This window comes from Trachypithecus francoisi, unplaced genomic scaffold, assembly GCF_009764315.1.
Source record: "Trachypithecus francoisi isolate TF-2019V2 unplaced genomic scaffold, Tfra_2.0 Lachesis_group8, whole genome shotgun sequence".
NCBI classification, from domain to species: Eukaryota; Metazoa; Chordata; class Mammalia; order Primates; family Cercopithecidae; genus Trachypithecus; species Trachypithecus francoisi.
In genome coordinates, this window is record NW_022681473.1 from 44,592,838 (window position 1) to 44,615,135 (window position 22,298).

Genomic DNA, 22,298 nt, shown 5'->3' on the forward strand with positions numbered 1-22,298 from the left:
CCTAAATATATATGCACCCAATACAGGAGCACCCAGATTCATCAAGCAAGTCCTTAGAGACTTACAAAGAGACTTAGACTCCCATACAATAATAATGGGAGACTTCAACACTCCACTGTCAACATTAGACAGCTCAACAAGACAGAAAGTTAACAAGGATATCCAGGAATTGAACTCATCTCTGCACCAAGCGGACCTAATAGACATCTATAGAACTCTCCACCCCAAATCAACAGAATATACATTCTTCTCAGCACCACATCGCACTTATTCTAAAATTGACCACATAATTGGAAGTAAAGCACTCCTCAGCAAATGTAAAAGAACAGAAATTATAACAAACTGTCTCTCAGACCACAGTGCAATCAAACTAGAACTCAGGACTAAGAAACTCAATCAAAACGCTCAACTACATGGAAACTGAACAACCTGCTCCTGAATGACTACTGGGTACATAACGAAATGAAGGCAGAAATAAAGATGTTCTTTGAAACCAATGAGAACAAAGATACAACATACCAGAACCTCTGGGACACATTTAAAGCAGTGTGTAGAGGGAAATTTAGAGCACTAAATGCCCACAAGAGAAAGCTGGAAAGATGTAAAATTGACACTCTAACATTACAATTAAAAGAAGTGGAGAAGCAAGAGCAAACACATTCAAAAGCTAGCAGAAGGCAAGAAATAACTAAGATCAGAGCAGAACCGAAGGAGATAGAGACACAAAAAACCCTCCAAAAAATCAATGAATCCAGCAGTTGGTTTTTTGAAAAGATCAACAAAATTGACAGACCGCTAGCAAGACTAATAAAGAAGAAAAGAGAGAAGAATCAAATAGACGCAATAAAAAATGATAAAGGGGATATCACCACCGACCCCACAGAAATACAAACTACCATCAGAGAATATTCTAAACACCTCTACGCAAATCAACTAGAAAATCTAGAAGAAATGGATAATTTCCTGGACACTTACACTCTTCCAAGACTAAACCAGGAAGAAGTTGAATCCCTGAATAGACCAATAGCAGCCTCTGAAATTGAGGCAACAATTAATAGCCTACCCACCAAAAAAAGTCCAGGACCAGATGGATTCACAGCTGAATTCTACCAGAGGTACAAGGAGGAGCTGGTACCATTCCTTCTGAAACTATTCCAATCAATAGAAAAAGAGGGAATCCTCCCTAACTCATTTTATGAGGCCAACATCATCCTGACACCAAAGCCTGGCAGAGACACAACAAAAAAAGAGAATTTTAGACCAATATCCCTGATGAACATCGATGCAAAAATCCTCAATAAAATACTGGCAAACCGGATTCAGCAGCACATCAAAAAGCTTATCCACCATGATCAAGTGGGCTTCATCCCTGGGATGCAAGGCTGGTTCAACATTCGCAAATCAATAAACATAATCCAGCATATAAACAGAACCAAAGACAAGAACCACATGATTATCTCAATAGATGCAGAAAAGACTTTTGACAAAATTCAACAGCCCTTCATGCTAAAAATGCTCAATAAATTCGGTATTGATGGAATGTATCTCAAAATAATAAGAGCTATTTATGACAAACCCATAGCCAATATCATACTGAATGGGCAAAAACTGGAAAAATTCCCTTTGAAAACTGGCACAAGACAGGGATGCCCTCTCTCACCACTCCTATTCAACATAGTGTTGGAAGTTCTGGCTAGGGCAATCAGGCAAGAGAAAGAAATCAAGGGTATCCAGTTAGGAAAAGAAGAAGTCAAATTGTCCCTGTTTGCAGATGACATGATTGTATATTTAGAAAACCCCATTGTCTCAGCCCAAAATCTCCTTAAGCTGATAAGCAACTTCAGCAAAGTCTCAGGATACAAAATCAATGTGCAAAAATCACAAGCATTCTTATACACCAGTAACAGACAAACAGAGAGCCAAATCAGGAATGAACTTCCATTCATAATTGCTTCAAAGAGAATAAAATACCTAGGAATCCAACTTACAAGGGATGTAAAGGACCTCTTCAAGGAGAACTACAAACCACTGCTCAGTGAAATCAAAGAGGACACTAACAAATGGAAGAACATACCATGCTCATGGATAGGAAGAATCAATATCGTGAAAATGGCCATACTGCCCAAGGTTATTTATAGATTCAATGCCATCCCCATCAAGCTACCAATGACTTTCTTCACAGAACTGGAAAAAACGGCTTTAAAGTTCATATGGAACCAAAAAAGAGCCCGCATTGCCAAGCAATCCTAAGTCAAAAGAACAAAGCTGGAGGCATCACGCTACCTGACTTCAAACTATACTACAAGGCTACAGTAACCAAAACAGCATGGTATTGGTACCAAAACAGAGATATAGACCAATGGAACAGAACAGAGTCCTCAGAAATAATACCACACATCTACAGCCATCTGATCTTTGACAAACCTGAGAGAAACAAGAAATGGGGAAAGGACTCCCTATTTAATAAACGGTGCTGGGAAAATTGGCTAGCCATAAGTAGAAAGCTGAAACTAGATCCTTTCCTTACTCCTTATGTGAAAATTAATTCAAGATGGATTAGAGACTTAAATGTTAGACCTAATACCATAAAAACCCTAGAAGAAAACCTAGGTAGTACCATTCAGGACATAGGCATGGGCAAGGACGTCATGTCTAAAACACCAAAAGCAATGGCAGCAGAAGCCAAAATTGACAAATGGGATATGATTAAACTAAAGAGCTTCTGCACAGCAAAAGAAACTACCATCAGAGTGAACAGGCAACCTACAGAATGGGAGAAAATGTTTGCAATCTACTCATCTGACAAAGGGCTAATATCCAGAATCTACAAAGAACTCAAACAAATTTACAAGAAAAAAACAAACAACCCCATCAAAAAGTGGGCAAAGGATATGAACAGACATTTCTCAAAAGAAGACATTCATACAGCCAACAGACACATGAAAAAATGCTCATCATCACTGGCCATCAGAGAAATGCAAATCAAAACCACAATGAGATACCATCTCACACCAGTTAGAATGGCAATCATTAAAAAGTCAGGAAACAACAGGTGTTGGAGAGGATGTGGAGAAATAGGAACACTTTTACACTGTTGGTGGGATTGTAAACTAGTTCAACCATTATGGAAAACAGTATGGCGATTCCTCAAGGATCTAGAACTAGATGTACCATATGACCCAGCCATCCCACTACTGGGTATATACCCAAAGGATTATAAATCATGCTGCTATAAAGACACATGCACACGTATGTTTATTGCGGCACTATTCACAATAGCAAAGACTTGGAATCAACCCAAATGTCCATCTGTGACAGACTGGATTAAGAAAATGTGGCACATATACACCAAAGAATATTATGCAGCCATAAAAAAGGATGAGTTTGCATCCTTTGTAGGGACATGGATGCAGCTGGAAACCATCATTCTTAGCAAACTATCACAAGAACAGAAAACCAAATACCGCATGTTCTCACTCATAGGTGGGAACTGAACAATGAGATCACTTGGACTCGGGAAGGGAACATCACACATCGGGGCCTATCATGGGGAGGGGGGAGGGGGGAGGGATTGCATTGGGAGTTATACCTGATATAAATGATGAATTGATGGGTGCTGATGAATTGATGGGTGCAGCACACCAACATGGCACAAGTATACATATGTAACAAACCTGCACGTTATGCACATGTACCCTAGAACTTAAAGTATAAAAAAAAAAAAATTAAAAAAAATTGTACATAAAAATTACTAAAAATTAGTAATTTTTTGCATAAGTAAAACACAAAATTAAACTAAACAAGGGAAAAAGAAGCAATCATCCCCAAAACTGAAAAAAAGAAAATACTGAAATCTGGTTGTGTGTCACGTTAGTAACATAAAAGGAGAAAATAGGGACAAGTGACTTTAAAAAAAACCCAATATTTTGACTGTACATTTCTCATGAGATATATTTCATAAGAAAAGAAAATATAAACAAAATTTAAGTTGTATTTAGAAGTCTTATTGTTTAGTAGTAAAATTGGTGTTAAATCTCTGAAACTGGCTGGGCGCGGTGGCCCAAAGCTGTAATCCCAGCACTTTGGGAGGCTGAGGTGGGCAGATCACCTGAGGTCAGGAGTTCAAGACCAGCCCTGCCAACATGGCAAAAGCCCATCTTTACTAAAAATACAAAAATTTGCCGGGGCGTGGTGGCAGGCGCCTCTAATCACAGCTACTAGGGAGGTTGAGGCAGAAGGATCACTGGAACGTGGGGGGATATCAACCTGTAATTCAGATATTATATTGAGGACTACTAGGGTTCGTTAAAGGAACACAAGAGACAAGAAAAAAAAGGGAGAGGTGAAACTACAGATTAAGAAATTTTAGACTTGATACCAAAGGCATGATCTATAAAAATAATTGATAAATTAGACTTTATCAATATTAAAAACTTTTGCCTTATGAAAGACTCTGTTAAAAGGACAAAAGGACCTGCCACAGAGTGGGAGAAAATATTTGCAAACCACATATCCAATAAAGGAGAAGTAAAAAGAACAGCCAAACACAACAGTAACCAGTGCTTGGGACATAGTAAGTACTCAGTGAATGCTTCAATATAATTCCAAATTTTTTCTTTGTAAAATTCAAGAAAAATTAATATTACTATTTTAACATATAGTAGAATACTAACCATTTGGATAAAAGCATATCAATTTATTCATCATCGCTGTACATAAAAGACATCCAGAATGACTGTTACTGCTTTTCATGCTCTTAAATGTGTATTTTTATGACAGAATCTCTTAATTTTGATGTAGTCCAATTTATTTTTTCTTTCTCTCTCTCCCCTTCTCCTTTTTTTTGTATTTTTAGTAGAGACAGAGTTTCATTGCATTAGCCAGGATGATCTTGATCTCCTGACCTCATGATCCACCTGCCTCAGCCTCCCAAAGTGCTGAGATTACAGGCGTGAGCCACCGCACCCGGCCTCTCTCTCTCTCTCTCTCTCTTTTTAAGAGTCAGCATCTCGCTCTGTTGCCCAGGATGGAGTGCAGTGGTGCAATCACAGCTCATGCAGTCTTGAATTTCTGGGCTTAAACCATCCTCCTGCCTCAGCCAATCAAACTCCTGGGATTACAAAAGTGAGCCGCTATCTTTTCTCTTAACATTCGTATTTTGGGGGTTTTGACTAAGAAATTTTCTCTATCCAAAGTCATAAATGTATCCCCCTTTTATTCTCTCCTAAGGCTCTTTTTCCATGTAGAACTTTACTTCACTTGGAACTGATTTCTTCGTTTTCTATGAAGTAGAAGTCTTATTTCTTTTTATTTTCCCCCAGTAAGGATATTCAGTTGTTTCAGCATCATCCTTTCCTCACTACTCTGTAATACCACCTTTACCATAAATCAAGTGACCTTATTAGTAGGGGTTACACAGGTCTGTTTGTCAGTCTTTGCACAAGTCAAACACTATTTTAATTGCTGTATTATACTTTATAGCTTGATATCTAGTACACCACATCCTCCCACTTATTCTCTTAAAAGTATACAGGCTGCTTTTGGGCTTCTTTTTCATTTACCTAAAAAGCTGATTTTTCAAACTCCACATAAACATGGTTGGGATTTTTACTGGATTGCATTAAATCTACAGACTAATATGAAGAGAACTGACATCTTTACAATGTCTTCCAAATTTCAAACATGGTAATATGATCTCCACTTATTTACAGTATTTCATCAATTCTAAAATGGACACCTCCCCCAATACTACGATTTTTGAAACAGCAATGTATATTAAAATTGGTGGCTTTGGAGAGTGATATCAGCAAGGGCTGACTAGAAGCCACTAGCACTTGTCCCTTTCACAAAGACAGCAAGAACAATGAAATATACAACTATGTTAATGAAAATAACCCAGGGAGAGCTCTGGAGACATCAGTGGAGTAACAGAAAGCCTGGTGAGCACAAAAACTCAGGATGGCCACATAGAGAATGAAAGAGAATACCAGTCTCCTACAACCCCAAACCCCAGCCAGGATCAAGTGGGAATCAGGAGGAACCTCTCCCTATGGCAAGGAGGTAAACAAAAGGATCCCAGCAACCTCCATCAACACACTGGACATCTACAGACCTCACCACTGGGGTCACCTGCAGTCCTAATAGGCAATATGCCAGCTGAGGGAGCTGCCTGGGGTCCAAAAAGCCGTGCTCTCCCAAGAGACACTGACACTGTGTCCTGCCCCCAGTGGCCTATGTGGCTACTGTCATCTTGGAACTGAAACTATGGCTGAAGTGTATCTTGCTTCTGGGACTAGTAGCCACAGCTCCCCTTCATCTCTAAGGCTAAGCTGCTGAGCCACCCCAGTTTGGTGGTCCAACTTCCCCAGGCAGAGCTGTGAGCAGCTGTTACACCCTTACACGTAGGGTCAAGCAGAGGTGGAGGCACTCCACCTACCCCTCTCCCCATCCCCTTGAGCTGGAGCTACAGCAGTATACTGCCTCCTGGGAAGAGTACTAGGGCCACTCAGAGCAGTAACACTGCTCTGCCATCAGGGTTGAAGCAGTGCCCTGCATCCCAGGAAATGGTGCCTCGGCTGCCCAGAGAAGCCATGACCCCAGTACCTAAGCTGAAGTAGTACCCAGTATCATGAGAAATGGTGCCCGGGCCACCCAGAACAGTAATGCCCCACAGGCCTATGGTGAGGTGGCATATCACCCTCTGGTGAATCAGTGGCCTGGCTAAGCTAAGTATCTGTGCATCCCAGGGCTGAGCTGATGCAGTATCCTGCATCCCAGGGAAACAAGAGCAGTGGCTGAGCTGAGACACCCCACCTTACACAACAACTCTAGTACCCTGCTTGCCTGAGCTAGATTAACCCCCACGAGTCCGAGCTGCAGAGACACCCCTTTCCTTGGGAAGTAGAGTCATCACTGTGCCTTTAGGCTACCAGCTGCCCTTAGGGCCCAAATGACAGCTGAGCTCCATCATTCTGGGGTACCTGCTGCTGCTGCATCCAGCATCACAGAGTCTGGGATACAGCCAACACCCACCATCCTAGTGTCTAGAGTCACTACTATACAGTGTACCCTGCTCCCCCAAGCCCAAACCTCCAGAACATCCCTGCTACCTCAGGGTCAGGCCAGTGCTGTGGCTTGAACTCCAAGGGTAAAACCACAGTGACAACTGAGCCGTCTGGTTCCGAGCTGCGGGAGGGTGATCATTGTCACAGATCCTGGTTCTTGTGGGAAACTTACATCCAACCCTGCCACAGAGGGTGAATCGGCACTCCAAGACCCAGGTGCCACAATAGGTTCATGGGACTCTGATGGCAGTACTGTGGCCCCAATGCAGCTCCAAGCACCACTGCTGCTGCTTATAGACCATGTCAGACCTAACAGCAGGGTCAGCTAAGTCTTCCTATTGTAGGAAAAATGAAAACAGGAGGATCTCCCAAACTGTTGCAACTGAGTACCTTAAAAACTATGCTGCTGCCACCACTGCCACAGACTTCTATAGCCTATACCACTGAGTAACTTATATTATTGCTGATGTTGAACACAGGTCAAGAAGCTGCGTAGAGGCTGTACCATTGCATTTACCTGGAAACAGAGTCACCACACCATTCCCAAATGGAACACTAAAACTCATTTACAGGTAGAAGTCTTTCCCTTTGGAACACTAGGAAGTCTGGAAAAGGCCATTGCTCCACCAGATGTCTACATCAAAAAAAGTTCAATGATTTCAAATACAAAACCTAATGATGCATCTCAAAAAACTAGAAAAACAAAGTAGAAGGAAAGAAATAATAAAGGTCAGAGCAGAATTGAACAAAACTGAGACTTAAAAAATAGAAAAGATCAATAAGAAAACTTAGTTTTTAAAAAAGATAAGCAAAATTGACAAACCATTAGCTAGACTAACCAAGAAGAGAGAAAACATCGAAATAAATAAAATCAGAAATAGACATTAAAACAGATACCATAGAAATGCAAAGGTTTATTAGAGACTATGATGAACAACCATATGCGAACAAAATGGAAAACCTAGAGGAAATGGATACATTCCTGGACACATACAACCTACCAAGATTGAACCAGGAATAGAAAATCTGAACAGAACACAAGTAACTAGATTGAATCTGTAGTAAAGTCTATCAAAGAAAAATTCAGGACCCAATGCCTTCACTGTTAAATTGTACCAGACATTTAAAGAACTAACAGAGTAGTCGCTCTCAAACTCTTCCAGAAAATCAAGAGTGGAGATTTCTTCCAAACTCATTCTACGAGGTTAGCATTACACAGATCAGTTAAAGACACCAGCAAAAAGGAACTGCAGGCCAATATCCCAGATGAACACAGATGCAAAAGTCCTTAACAAAATACTAGCAAACTAAATCCTGTGGCACATCAGAAGATCACTTACCATGATCAAGTGGGATTTATCCCAGAGATGCAAGGATGACAAAATGTACACAAATCAATAAACATGATACTTCAACAAAATGAAGGACAAAAGCCATATGATCATCTCAAAAGACACTGAAAAAGCATCTGATAAAATTCAACATCGCTTCATGATAAATACTCTCAACAAGTTAGGCATAGAAGGAACATACCTCAACACAATAAAGGCCATCAATGACAAAACCACAACCAACAACATACTGAATGGGGACAAGTTCAAACCATTTCCTCTAAGAAATGGAATAAGACAAGCACGTCCACTTTCACCACTTTTATTCAACATAACACTAGCCAGAGCAATCAGGCAAGAGAAAGAAATAAAGGACATCCAAATTGGAAAGAAGGGTGACAAATTGTTCCTGTTTGAAGACGACATGATCTTACACAGAAAATCTAAAAACCTCTTGGAATTGACAAACAGATTCAGTAAAGCTGCATGATACAAAATCAATATACAAAAATAGTAGCACTTCTATACCAAGGGGAAGTAATAAAGAAATCAAGAAAGCAATGCCATTTACATAACTACAGTAAAATAAAATACTTAGGAATAAGTTGAAACAAAGAGTTGAAAGATCTCTACAATGAAAACTACAAAATACTAATGAAAGAAATTGAAGAGAACAGACCAAAAATGGAAACTCATCCCATGCTCATGAATTGGAAGAATTAATACTGTTGAAATAACCATACTGGCCAAAGTGATTTACAGATTCAGTGTAATTCCTATCAAAATAACAATGACATTCTTCATAGAAATAAACAACCCTAAAACTTGTATGAAACGACAAAAGATCCTGAATAGCCAAAGTGATCCTGAGCAAAAAGAGCAAAGCTGGGGGTATCACAATACCTGATGTTAACAAGCTATAGTAACCAAAACAGCATGATATTGTCATAAAAGCAGACACACAGACCAAAAGAACATATTGGAGAACCCAGAAATAAATTCATACATTTACAGCCAACTGATTTTTGGCAAAGGTACCAAAAACATTCATTGGAGAAGGGACACTCTCTTCAATAGTTTGGGAGGCTGAGGTGGGTGGCTCGCTTAAGCCCAGGAGTTCAAGACCAGCCTGGGCAATATGGCAAAACGCCATCTTTACTAAAAACACAAAAATTAGCTGGGTATAATGGTGCACACCTGTAGTCCCAACTCCTCAGGAGACTGGGGTGGAAGGATTGCTTGAGCCCAGGGGGCAGAGGTTGCGGTGAGCTGAGCCGGTCCCAGGGCACTTCAGCCTGGGTGACAGAAAATAAATAAATAGATAAATAAATAAATCAACTAAAAGTGAATTAAAGATTTAAATGTAAGAACTGAAATTATTTATTTTTAGTTTTATTTTTTTGAGACAGAGTTTTGCTCTGTCGCCCAGGCTGGAGTGCAGTGGCCCAATCTCGGCTCACTGCAAGCTCTGCCTCCTGGGTTCACGCCATTCTCCTGCCTCAGTCTCCCAAGTAGCTGGGACTATAGGCACCTGCCACCATGCCCGGCTAATTTTTTGTATTTTTAGTAGAGACAGGGTTTCACTGTGTTAGCCAGGATGGTCTCGATCTCCTGACCTCGTGATTGGCCCCCCTCGGCCTCCCAAAGTGCTAGGATTATAGGCGTGAGCTAATGCCAAGATCTTAAATTATTAAACTAATAGAAGAAAACATCAGGAAATGCTTCAGGACATTGGTCTGGGCAAAGACTTTGTGGAGATGATCTCAAAAGCACAAATAACAAAAGCAAAAATAGACAAATGGGATTATACCAAATTAAATAGCTTCTACAAAAAAATCCCATGCTGATGAGTAGGATCAATATCATTAAAATGGTTTCACTGCCCAAAGTCATGTATAGATTCAACGCTATTCCTATCAAACTACCACTGACATTCTTCTATTTTAAAATTTACATGGAACCAAAAAACAGCTCAAATAACCAAGGCAATCCTAAGTAAAAAGAACAAAACTGGAGATATCACATTTCCTGACTTCAAACTATACCACAGGGCTACAGTAATAAAAAACAGCACAGTACTGGTACAAAAACAGACACATAGACCAATGGAACAGAACAAACAGCAGGCCCAGAAATAAAGATACACACCCACAACCTTCAATCAGATTGAAGATCACAATCTAATCTTCAACAAAGCTGACAAAAACAAGCAACAAGGAAAGGACTCTCTATTCACTAAATGGTGCTGGGATAACTGCCTAGCCATATGCAGAAGATTGAAATTAGACCCCTTCCTTATAACATATACAAAAATCAACTCAAGATGAATTGAAGACTTAAATGTAAAACCCAAAACTATAAAAACCCCAAAACACAACCTAGGCAATACTATCCTGGACACAGGAACAGGCAATGATTTCATGACAAAGACGCCAAAAGCAATTTCAGCAAAAGCAAAAATTGACAAATGGGGTTTAATTAAACTAAAGAGATTCTGCACAGCAAAAGAAACCATCAACAGAATAAACAGACAACCTATAGAATGTGAGAAAACATTTGCACACTATGCATCTGACAAAGGTCTAATAAACAGCATCTATAAGGAATTTAAACAAATTTATAGAAAAAGCAAACAACCCCATTAAAAGGTGGGCAAAGGACATGAAGAGACACTTTTCTAAAGAGGACATGCATGTGGCCAACAAGCATATGAAGAAAAGCTCAATATCACTGATCATTAGAGAAATGAACATCAAAATCACAATGAGATACCATCTCACACCAGTCAGAATGGCTATTATTAAAAAGTCAAAAAGTAGGACGGGTGCGGTGGTTCATGCCTGTAATCCCAGCACTTTGGGAGGCCGAGGCGGGCGGATCATGAGGTCAGGATATTGAGACCATCCTGGCCAACACGGTGAAACCCTGTCTCTACTAAAAAAATACAAAAAATTAGCCGGGCGCGGTGGCGGGTGCCTGTAGTCCCAGCTACTCAGGAGGCTGAGGCAGGAGAATGGCGTGAATCCAGGAGGCGGAGTTTGCAGTGAGCCGAGACTGAGCTACTACACTCCAGCCTGGGCAACAGAGTGAGACTCCGTCTCAAAAAAAAAAAGTCAAAAAATAAGAGTGCTGGCAAGATCGAAGCAAAAAGGGAACACTTACACACTGTCTGAGTGTAGATTAGTTCAAACATTGTGGAAAGCAGTATGGTGATTCCTCAAAGAGCTAAAAACAGAACTACCAGGCCAGGTGTGGTGGTGCATACCTATAATCCCAGCACTTTGGGAAGCCGAGATGGACAGATCACTTGAAGTCAGCAGTTCGAGACCAGCCTAGCCAACTTGGTGAAACCTCGTCTCTACCAAATATACAAAAATTAGCCAGCATGGTGGCACACGTCTGTAGTCCCAGCTACTTGGGAGGCCGAGGTTGGAGAACTGCTTGAACCTGGGGGGCGGAGGTTGCAGTGAGACAAGATCGCGCCACTGCACTCCAGCCTGGGAGACAGAGGGAGACCCTATCTCAAAAACAAAACAAAACAAAACAAAAAAACAGAACTACCGTTTGATCCAGCAATTCCATTACTGGGTATATACCCAGAGAAATAAAAATCATTCTACCATAAAGAGCAAGATGTATGTGAATATTCATTGCAGCATTATTCACAATAGCAAAGATACGGAATTGGAACCAACCCAAACGCCCATCAGTGACAGAGTGGATAAAGAGAATGTGGCACAGATACGCCATGGAATACGATGCAGCCATAAAACAGAACGAGCTCGTGTCTTTTGTGGGAACATGGATGGAGCTGGAGGCCATTATCTTTAGCAAACTAACGCAGGAACAGAAAACCAAATACCGCAAATTCTCACTTACAAGTGGGAGTTAAATGATAAGAACTCATGAATACAAGAAGGGAACAACAGACACTGGGGTGTACTTGAGGGTAGAGGTTGGGAGGAGGGAGAGGAGTAAAAAAAAAAAAAAAACTACTGGGGGCTGGGCGCGGTGGCTCACGCCTGTAATCCCAGCACTTTGGGAGGACGAGGTGGGAGGATCACGAGGTCAGGAAATTGAGACCATCCTGGCTAACATAGTGAAACCCCGTCTCTATGAAAAATACAAAAACTTAGCCCGTCATGGTGGCAGGCGCCTGTAGTCCCAGCTACTTGGGAGGCTGAGGCAGGAGAATGGCGTGAACCTGGGAGGCGGAGCTTACAGTGAGCCGCGATCGGCACCACTGCACTCCAGCCTGGGCGACAGAGCGAGACTCTGTCTGAAAAAAAAGAAAAGAACTATTGGGTACTAGGCTTAGTACCTAGGTGATGAATAATTTGTATAACAAACCCCCAAGGCATGAGTTATTACCTAAATAACAAACCTGTACATGTACCCCCAGATCTGAAAGTAAAAAAAAAAGCCACTAAAATTAAAGTTTCTGCACAGCAAAGAAAACGATAAAGAGACAATCTGCAGAGTGGGAGAAAATATTTATAAATTATTTATCCAGCAAGAGATTAATATCCAGAATATATAAAGAACTCAACAGCAAAAATCCAAATAATCTGATCAAAAATGGGCAAATAAACTGAATAGACATCTCTCAAAAGAAGACATATAAAAGGCCAGCAGGTACATTAAAAAAATGCTCAACATTACTAATCATCAGGGAAATGCAAACTGAAATTATAATGTGATATTATTTCATGCCAGTTAGAACGGCTGTTATCAAAAAGACAAAAAAAGGATGCAAGGATGCAGAGAAGGGGAATTCATATACACTGTTGGTAAGAATATACATTAGTACAGCCATTATGAAAAAGAATATAGAGGTTCCTCAAAAAACTAAAAATAGAACTATTATATGATCCAGCAATCACACTACATATTCAAAGGAAAGGAAATCAGTACGTCAAAGAGGTGTCTGCACTCCCACGTTTATAACAGCACTATTCACAATAGCCAAGATATAGAATCAACCTAAGTGTCTATTAAGAGTTGAATGGACAAAAAAAAAAAAAAGGGGGGGCGTATATACACAATATACAGTTTACAGAAGGTAATTTGTATTTATAATAAATGCTTGTGTGTTTACAAATGCAAGCTGTAAATTTGAAGGGTTTATTTTTACTCCCAGGGAGAAGTAAACGGTATTACTGACAAAATATTTTTAAGTTGTAACAGAATTTTAGAGTTTAAAATAAAAATTAACAAACATTTTGTATTCTCTGAGGGATTACCTGAAAAATGTTTATGAGGGCAATTGATTCGTGTTCCTGAATAACTTAACCTTTTAATAATCATGATTAGAATACTTTATAACTTACTGAAGACTGAATAAAAGAAAGGCTAGGAAGTGGTTAAGAGCACAGACAAGAACAAAAATATAGATTATAAGACCAAAATAATTATACACAAGGGACGTATTCTTAATTACAGTTCTATTCTGTTTTCGTTTTTTTCTTGATTCAGATGTTAGCCTATCTATGAAAAAATACGAACCACAATTTTTCTTTCATTGTTCAAGTACTATAAATATCTCCCTGTTAACACTTAACAGTACTAGAAAATAGTACTGTGGAATGGGAATTTTATATTTTATCTAAAATTATTAGGCATTGTCAGCACTGCCTAAAAATTGTTTCCAAGGCAGCAAACTGAGAATTATGCTTGAAATATACATAAAATACATGTTGATTCAACTAACATTAAGAAAAATACCAAGAATACCCCAAATCCCAGTCACTCACATCCATCAGTTTACTTTCATACTTCTGCACACCAACCATAGACAGTCAATTAGTAAATGCTAGACATGGAAAGAGAAAGTCTGCTTTTACAAAGGGCTGTAAGCGAGGGAGAAGCCCTAAGAATGTTCTTCCTCCAAGAATTAATATTCTTTATTTCATGTATATGATTATTTCCAACTTTTATTGAATTAGCTAGTGTGGTAGCTCGCTCATGAGTTACAGAGTACTTAAAAGTTTGTATAACTTTCAAAACTGAATAGCTAAATTATTGAGATCTTATGTGCCAGAAACTGTTCTAAGAAATTTGCACGTATTGACTCATTTAATCCTCACAAAAAACCTTATGAAGTAGGTAATACTGTTATTTTCATTTTATAGAGAAGGAAACTGCAGCATAGAGAGGTAACACGCCCAAGAATGGAGGTAGTTTGCCTATGGAGCAACATTCTTAACCCTGTCATATACTAACTCCATGTCTTTAATGTGCTGTACATAAAATTATAAAAGTCTGAGGCGCCGGGGGCGGTGGCTCAAGCCTGTAATCCCAGCACTTTGGGAGGCCGAGACGGGCGGATCACGAGGTCAGGAGATCGAGACCATCCTGGCTAACACGGTGAAACCCCGTCTCTACTAAAAAAAATACAAAAAATTAGCCGGGCGAGATGGCGGGCGCCTGTAGTCCCAGCTACTCGGGAGGCTGAGGCGAGAGAATGGCGTAAACCCGGGAGGCGGAGCTTGCAGTGAGCTGAGATCCGGCCACTGCACTCCAGCCTGGGCGACAGAGCGAGACTCCGTCTCAACAACAACAACAAAAAAAAGTCTGAGGCCAGCGAATTTCTGTCTGGGAACGTTCTCTTACAATTCACATTCCGTCATTTACCAATGCTAAGCCCTGTGGACTTACTCTATGTCCTTGCAAAGTCATGCTGAAAACAGAGAGGAAACACAGCAACACCAAATGAGTCAATTTGGCTTACTGGGTCAGAATTAGGGATGCTTATTTTGAACAGTTTTATTACGCAGTCAGAAATAAGAAGCAATAAAGAACAGCTCTCAAAACAAGAACTTCTATTGGTAGACTAAAATGTAAAAAATGAGGACACATACACAAAAGGCAATACGTATTAACATCTTCTGGGGATTAAACTGTTTACATTTAACTGAAACAATTTTGTCAAACAGAAATTCCATCTGATGAAAATGAAAATGTAGAGCATGAGGACTATAGTTAGTAATATTGTATTATATATGAAACATTTCCTAAGAGAATAGATTTTAGGTGCTCTTATTACATACATGAAGACAGGTAAGTATGTGAGATGATGGACATAGTAATGTGACAGCAGTAATAATTTCACTGTGTAAATAAAAACATCATGTTGTACACCTTAAATATATAAAATAAAAAGAAAACTTCTCTTAAATAAAAACAAAAATGAAAATATAAAATTAAAGGCAAGCCTAAAACTGGAAATTTGTTAATAAAAGCCAAGTGATTGTTTATTAAATAACATGCTAACAGCAATAATTTAGCTTTTAAAATTAGTCTTATCTAGAAAAATCTTCCAAAACAAAGACAAAAATTCATGAACAGGTGCAGACTAAAAACATATTTAGATTCAGCCATGGAATAGTTAGTGGACCACAGAAGAAGAAAACAGATGTACATCTCTGCAATATATGATTTCTACATTGCTATACTGGATTACACGTCCATTAAACATCTGTGCCCAATTCTGGAGGGTATATTCCATTTTTGTCTTTCCTTGTTGGAAATACTTGTAAAAAGAGAAAAAAAAAAATGCTTAACCATGGTTCATTCTAGATTTTTGCATCCTTATTATGTTGTATGTAAAAAAAAAAAACAAAGACAGGTGTCTATGCAATTTAAGTTTAAAATGCTGGTTCATGAAAATGGGGCTACAGATTTAAAATAGTTGTTTACCATTTGCCTACTGTTTCAGCCAATGTGCCTGAAATATGGAGGATAAATTTTGGAAAGCATACCTGCCCTTTGTTTAATTATGTAATTAATGTTTTCCAGTTTCTCAAATCAAAAATCTTAATGAAAGTACTAAATAAAGTTAGGGACTTGTAGGATTTAGAAGATACCATAAATGATATTTCCAATCCACAAAGATGATTGAAAATAATTCAGCACAAGCCTTCTTAAGGCCTTAAATGCAAATTTCACTAGAGAAATAAGGGCATCCAGAACTGACTGCCATAAGTTCAGTGTCCAATGCCCCACCTAGAGCACTTAAAATAGTTGCTAGACTTCAAGTCGCTTAAAACAAGGAAAGGCAGACAGTGAGATAATGCAAATGCTTAAAAGTAACACCTTTGTGGCGAGGAAGAAGAAAAGTTCTTAGTTATCCCTTCCTGGACACACTGATTTGTTTTTCATTACTGGCTTCCAAGCATCTTGGCTTCCAAACAACTGGCTCCTTTCATCTCAGGCTCCAGTGACTCCAATGACTGCCTTCCTGAAGAAGGGAGAGATCTTACCCAACCAATGCTCTAAAGTGAAAGGTGTTCTTTATTTCAGTTAGAGCAAGAGTCCCCAACCCCCAGGCCATGGACGGGTACTGGTCCATGGCCTGTTAGGAACTGGACTGCGCAGCAAGAGGTGAGTAGCAGGCCAGGACTACCACCTGAGCTCTGCCTCCTGTCACATCAGCAGTGGCATTAGATTCTCATAGGAGCGTGAACCCTATTGTGAACTGTGCATGTGAGGAATCTAGACTGTATGCTCCTTATGAGAATCTAATGATGTAAGATGGAATAATTTTATCCTGAAACCATCCCATCCCTATCCCCCAATCCATGGGAAAACTGTCTTCCATGAAACTGGTCCCTGGTGCCAAGAAGTCTGGGGACTGCTGAGTTACAAGTACAAACTAGGAAAAGAGAAACCACAAAAGCTGTCTAAAATAGAGGAAAATTAATGTCAAAAGTCACTTACACAGAGGATAAAAGATATGAGAAGTCATCAAGAGAGTGAGACAACCAGACTTTATAATGCCCACAAGTTTATAATTCCTAGGCTACTGCTACAAGAACCCAGGGCTGGGGTTGCACAGTGGATGCTGGAATTACAGCATGCCTGTCCGGTGGGAAGTGGAACCACAAAAGAAACAGCTTTTGCCAGCAACACACTAGAGATAAAGAAGGGAAGAAATGCCCTGGCTTCTCCCTTTCTTAAATTTTGGGAGATTTAGTGTTTCTAGTGTTTCCCATTGGGTTCCCCAAACTCAGTAGAAGTCAGCCATCACTGGAGCTTCGGAAAGGCAGCCTGCAGGGTTAGCCCTCCTTAGTACAGAAGAAAGCAGAAGGGTACAAAATGGATTCCAGTACAACTTTCAACAGTACAACTTTCAAAGTTCACACCATAAAGACAATCTCATGAATTCACTCAATCCAGCTAACTGCAGTTATTAAACCAGCTGGTTCTAAGGTATCAATTGCATATTAATAATTCTAGATCATCTTTCAGATTTGGAAGTGAAAAATCCTAGAACATCAATATCCAGAAGTATAATTCTGCTAGGCAGAGCAAGAACTATCCCATTAATTATTGTAATCAGATATATAATAATGTTCAACTGAGGTAACAGGAAGTTTGGACAAGTCTTTCTTTTGGTTTGCCTATAAAGTCTATTTTGGAGTAATTTAAAAGATGCATTTTCCAAGAAGAGTAAAATATACAGCATAAACTATTTAAAATTCTTGTCAAGTATATGCCTCAAATGTGCTTTATCAGAAGCATCTTTTCAAGTCTTTAAAGAAATGTTACATTCTTAATTCATATCTACTCTTTCAATTCATGAGAAATCAGAGTGCTGATACAAATTCTTTGGTGTAAGAATATTAATATTGTCACTAAAGGTTGTTTAAGGCCAATCTTAGCATTAAAAAAAAATCAGCATACTGTTTCACATACAAAATTGTAACTGTCAACAACTGTGACTGTCATCAGCTCTAGAATGGAACTCCCTACACTACTACATTAAATCTGAATATTCCAAAAGTTCCTTGAAATGTCTATTTCACCAGGATTATAACTATGTTTATTCAAAATTTATAAAAAAATATAAAGCAAAACTCATTGTTTTAAAATTTTTTGATAAATTTATTTTATGAAAATATATCTACCAAATAGAACTTTAAGGAAAAATAATTTCAAAATAATTTAAAAATCTTTATTAGAAATACTATCCAGTTTATTTCTGTCAAATTGACATATCGGTAAGTAAAATCAGCTGTCAAATACAATTTTTTTTTTTTGAGGTGGCGTCTCGCTCTATTGCCCAGGTTGGAGTGCAGTGGTGTGATCTTGGTTCACTGCAGACTCTAGCTCCTGGGTTCAAGCCATTCTCCTGCCTCAGCCTCCCAAGTAGCTGGGATTACAGGTGCCTGCCCCCATGCCTGGCTAATTTTTGTATTTTTAGTAGAGATGGGGTTTCATCATGTTGGCCAGGCTGGTCTCAAACTCCTGACCTCAGGTGATCCACCTGCCTCAGTCTCCGAAAGTGCTGGGATTACAAGTGTGAGTTACCATACCCAGCCTCCATTAATTTTATTTTCCATATATTTAAAAATAAATATTCTGTCTTGACTCAAGATTTCAACAGCAAATTATGAAGCTATGTAACATACCTTCCTTTTATTATTTCAATAACAGCAATAAATTCTATTTTACGTGATAATGGACATTGATTACTTGGCCCAACAGATTAGAAAGATAGGACATTCAGTATGATAACGGTGGCAGTATTACGTTAATTTTGATGAAACAGTCCTAATAAGTTCTTACTAGTCCCTGAAGGCTTTCAGGCAAACACTTAGATATCTAAAACTTAGAAAGTAGAAAAATAATTTATTAGGATTTTTAAGATAAAAAAGATAATTTATCACTTTTTAAAGATTATGAATAGCCAATAAATAAGCGCCATTTCAGAATAAACTACCATAAGAAGACTGTAGCTATTTTTAAAAATTACACATTACAGTATCTAATGTAGCTATTTAAAAAATAATGTCACCATTCTGCCATGTATCAAATATAATTAAATTCAGGAAAACTATTATCTTATTCATTACTTTAAAAAAGTTTTTTCATTTTACCAATGAAAGTAGTTTTTTCTGTAAACACTCACCATCCACTCAGATATAATAACATCCACTTTTTCTACAGGAAGATGAACTTCTTCAATCTTTCCTTTAATTAGTGTAATAGTATCTTCAAGTTTATTTAGTCTGAAAATTATCATAATGAATTAGATTAGTAGGTTGAACAGATTCTGAAAGCTAGTCATATTACATAATTTTTTGCCAACAACTCGTTTTGTGGGACAAAAAAGTATTTCAATCAAAGTTTAGTTGTTCTTTGGACACTATAATTATTTTATGGTTACTCCATGAATGCCCAAAAATGTTTCTGGTTAATATGGCAATACAGTGAATCAATATTTAAAACTTGAGTTTGAAAAGAAATCCAAATTTTATCAAGAATAACATGTCAATGAAGTTACATGTCTTTAAAACAAAAAACAACACAAAGGTGAACACAGACATATAAGACATATAAAAGTATGGTTTAAAGGGAAATAGTGTGTCTGTCATAGGGCTGAGAGAATTTGAAGCCCCAAGCCCCTAATTTAACCCTCAGATTCTCTGGCATTTGTCAGCTATGTGATCTTCACCAACATTTTAAGTAATTTCATTGAGCCTGTGCTGCTCAGGTGTAAAAGAGAATACTGACCCTATGTACTTCACAGGCTATTAAGAGGATCAAATACTTGTGAAAGCTATACATGTATCTATAAACAGTAATGACACTATCAACAACAAAACATTAAGTGTTACATAAAACCTGAAATCCTATCACTATCAAAAATTATTTAACCTTGACCAGTGGCAATCATTAGATGTTTTTATATACTTGCGAATAAGATTAGCAATATTTTCAACCTCCCCTTCTTTTGTAATATGAAACAACAGTTAATTTCAGAAAGGTGAATGTAAGCTGCTGGTTAAGTTTATATCTGATTAATAAATTCTGAATTCTCAGAATGTACATTTTAACTACAGAGGATTTTTTTCCTCCATCAAAGAAATTGTCCCTCCTTAACTTCATTGGGTATTATTTATATACAATTCAATGCATTCATTTTAGGTTAATTTTGTTAAATTCTGAAAAACAGATACTTTGTTGACCACCACCATCAATATATGGAACATTTCCTCTTCCCGCAAAGATTAGTGCCCATTCTGAGAAAACCTCCCCATCCACAAGCAACCACTGATTTTCTTTCTTTCATTATATATTAGAGTTGTATTTTATAGAGTTTCATGCTAACAGAATCGTATTGCTTCTTTTTGTGCCTGGCTTCCTTCGATAAGCATGACACATTTTCAGTTTCACATATGCTTTTGTGTATATTAGTTTGTTTGTTCCTTGCTACTGCTGGGTAGTATTCTACCACATGGATAAATCACAATTTTGTTTATACATTCACCTGTGTATGTAATTCTGGATTGCTTCTAGCTTTGGATCATAATGAATAAAGCTGCTATAAACATCTGTGTATAAGCAGAATTGCTCCATCAAATAGTAGTGTATATCTAACTTTTTAAACAAACTGCCAATTTGTTTTACAAAGCATATAAACTATTTGACATTTTAAGTAATACATGTGCATTCCTGTTGCTTCACATCCTTGCTTCACTATTGTTGATCTTTGAAACTTTCACTGTGTAGAAAGAATTCATTGTGGTTATAAACTGCATTTTCCTAATGATCAAACATTTTTTCTAGGCTTGCTTGCCATATTCCCAAGTCTTCTTTTGTTTGAATCTTTTGTCCATTTAAAACATCAGGTCAGTTGAATTCTTTTTTTTTTTTTTTTAAAGACAGGGTCTCACTCTGTTGCCCAGGTTAGAATGTGGTGGTGCAATCACAGCTCACTGCAGCCTCAACCTCTCCCAAGCTCAAGTGATCCTCTCACCTCAGACTCCTGAGTAGCTGGGACTACAGGTGTGTGACACTATGCCTGGCTAATATTTGTGGTTCTTTATAGAGATGGGGTTTCTCTACGTTGTGGCTGGTCTCAAACTCCTGGGCTCAAACAATCCACCTGCCTCAACCTCCCAAAGTGCTGGGATTGCAGGCATGAGCCACCACGCTCAGCCCAATTGTATTCTTATTACAGAATTGTAAGAGTTCTTTACATATTCTGGATACAAATTCTGTCAGATTTATGTACAATGAATAATTCTGCCATACTGTGGCTTGGTTCTTAATTTTTTAAATGGTATATTTTGAAGAGCTAAAGTTTTTAACTTTGATAAAGACCAACTTATCATTTTGTTCTTTTATGGTTCATGCTTTTGGTGACATATCTAAGCAATCTTTGCCTATACCAAATACTTCACCTATGTTTTCTCCTTAAATGCTTCTGTTTTCATTTCAGTTAATTTTCCCATATGTACCTTGTTCATTTTTCCCCCATATCAATAACTACTGATACAGTGTTGAAAAAACTTTGTTCGACAGACTATCAACAGCAATAGTTTCAACGTTGTTGGGAAAACTATCACTAACTTATGGAATTACTTTGATATCTTTGTCAAAAACAACCATGTATGTATAGATTTATTTCTGGACTTTCAATTCTGCCCCCCAAATTTCGATGTGTATTCTTATGCCAATATAACACTTTCTTGATTACTATAGCTTTAAATTCAGCCAAGACATTTGATAGTGTACATCCTTAAAGTTTATTCTTTTTAAAAATCCTTCTGGCTATTCTTGATCATTTGCACTCCCATATCAATTTTTTTTTGTTTTTTTTTGAGATGGAGTCTTGTACTGTCACCCATGCTGGAGTGCAGTGGTGCAATATTGACTCACTGCAAGCTCTGCCTCCCGGGTTCACGCCATTCTCCTGCCTCAGCCTCCCGAGTAGCTGGGACTACAGGTGCCCACCACCACACCTGGCTAATTTTTTGTATTTTTAGTAGAGATAGGGTTTCACCGTGTCAGCCAGAATGGTCTCGATCTCCTAATCTCGTGATCCACCTGCCTCGGCTCCCCAAAGTGCTGGGATTACAGGCGTGAGCCACTGCGCCTGGCCTTTTTTTTTTTT

At 38.5% G+C, this 22,298-nt stretch overlaps 1 protein-coding gene across 4 annotated transcripts in view; it reads right to left on the bottom strand.

Annotated features, from left to right (window-relative positions):
- Positions 1-22,298, bottom strand: part of PRMT3 (protein arginine methyltransferase 3) — a 131,991-nt gene that overhangs the window by 69,795 nt on the left and 39,898 nt on the right. For all 4 annotated transcript variants that reach the window (XM_033203909.1, XM_033203911.1, XM_033203913.1 and 1 more), the window contains one exon: positions 19,308-19,407. In XM_033203909.1, coding sequence (XP_033059800.1) covers positions 19,308-19,407 — 100 coding nt within the window. The remainder of the gene's footprint in view (positions 1-19,307; positions 19,408-22,298) is intronic.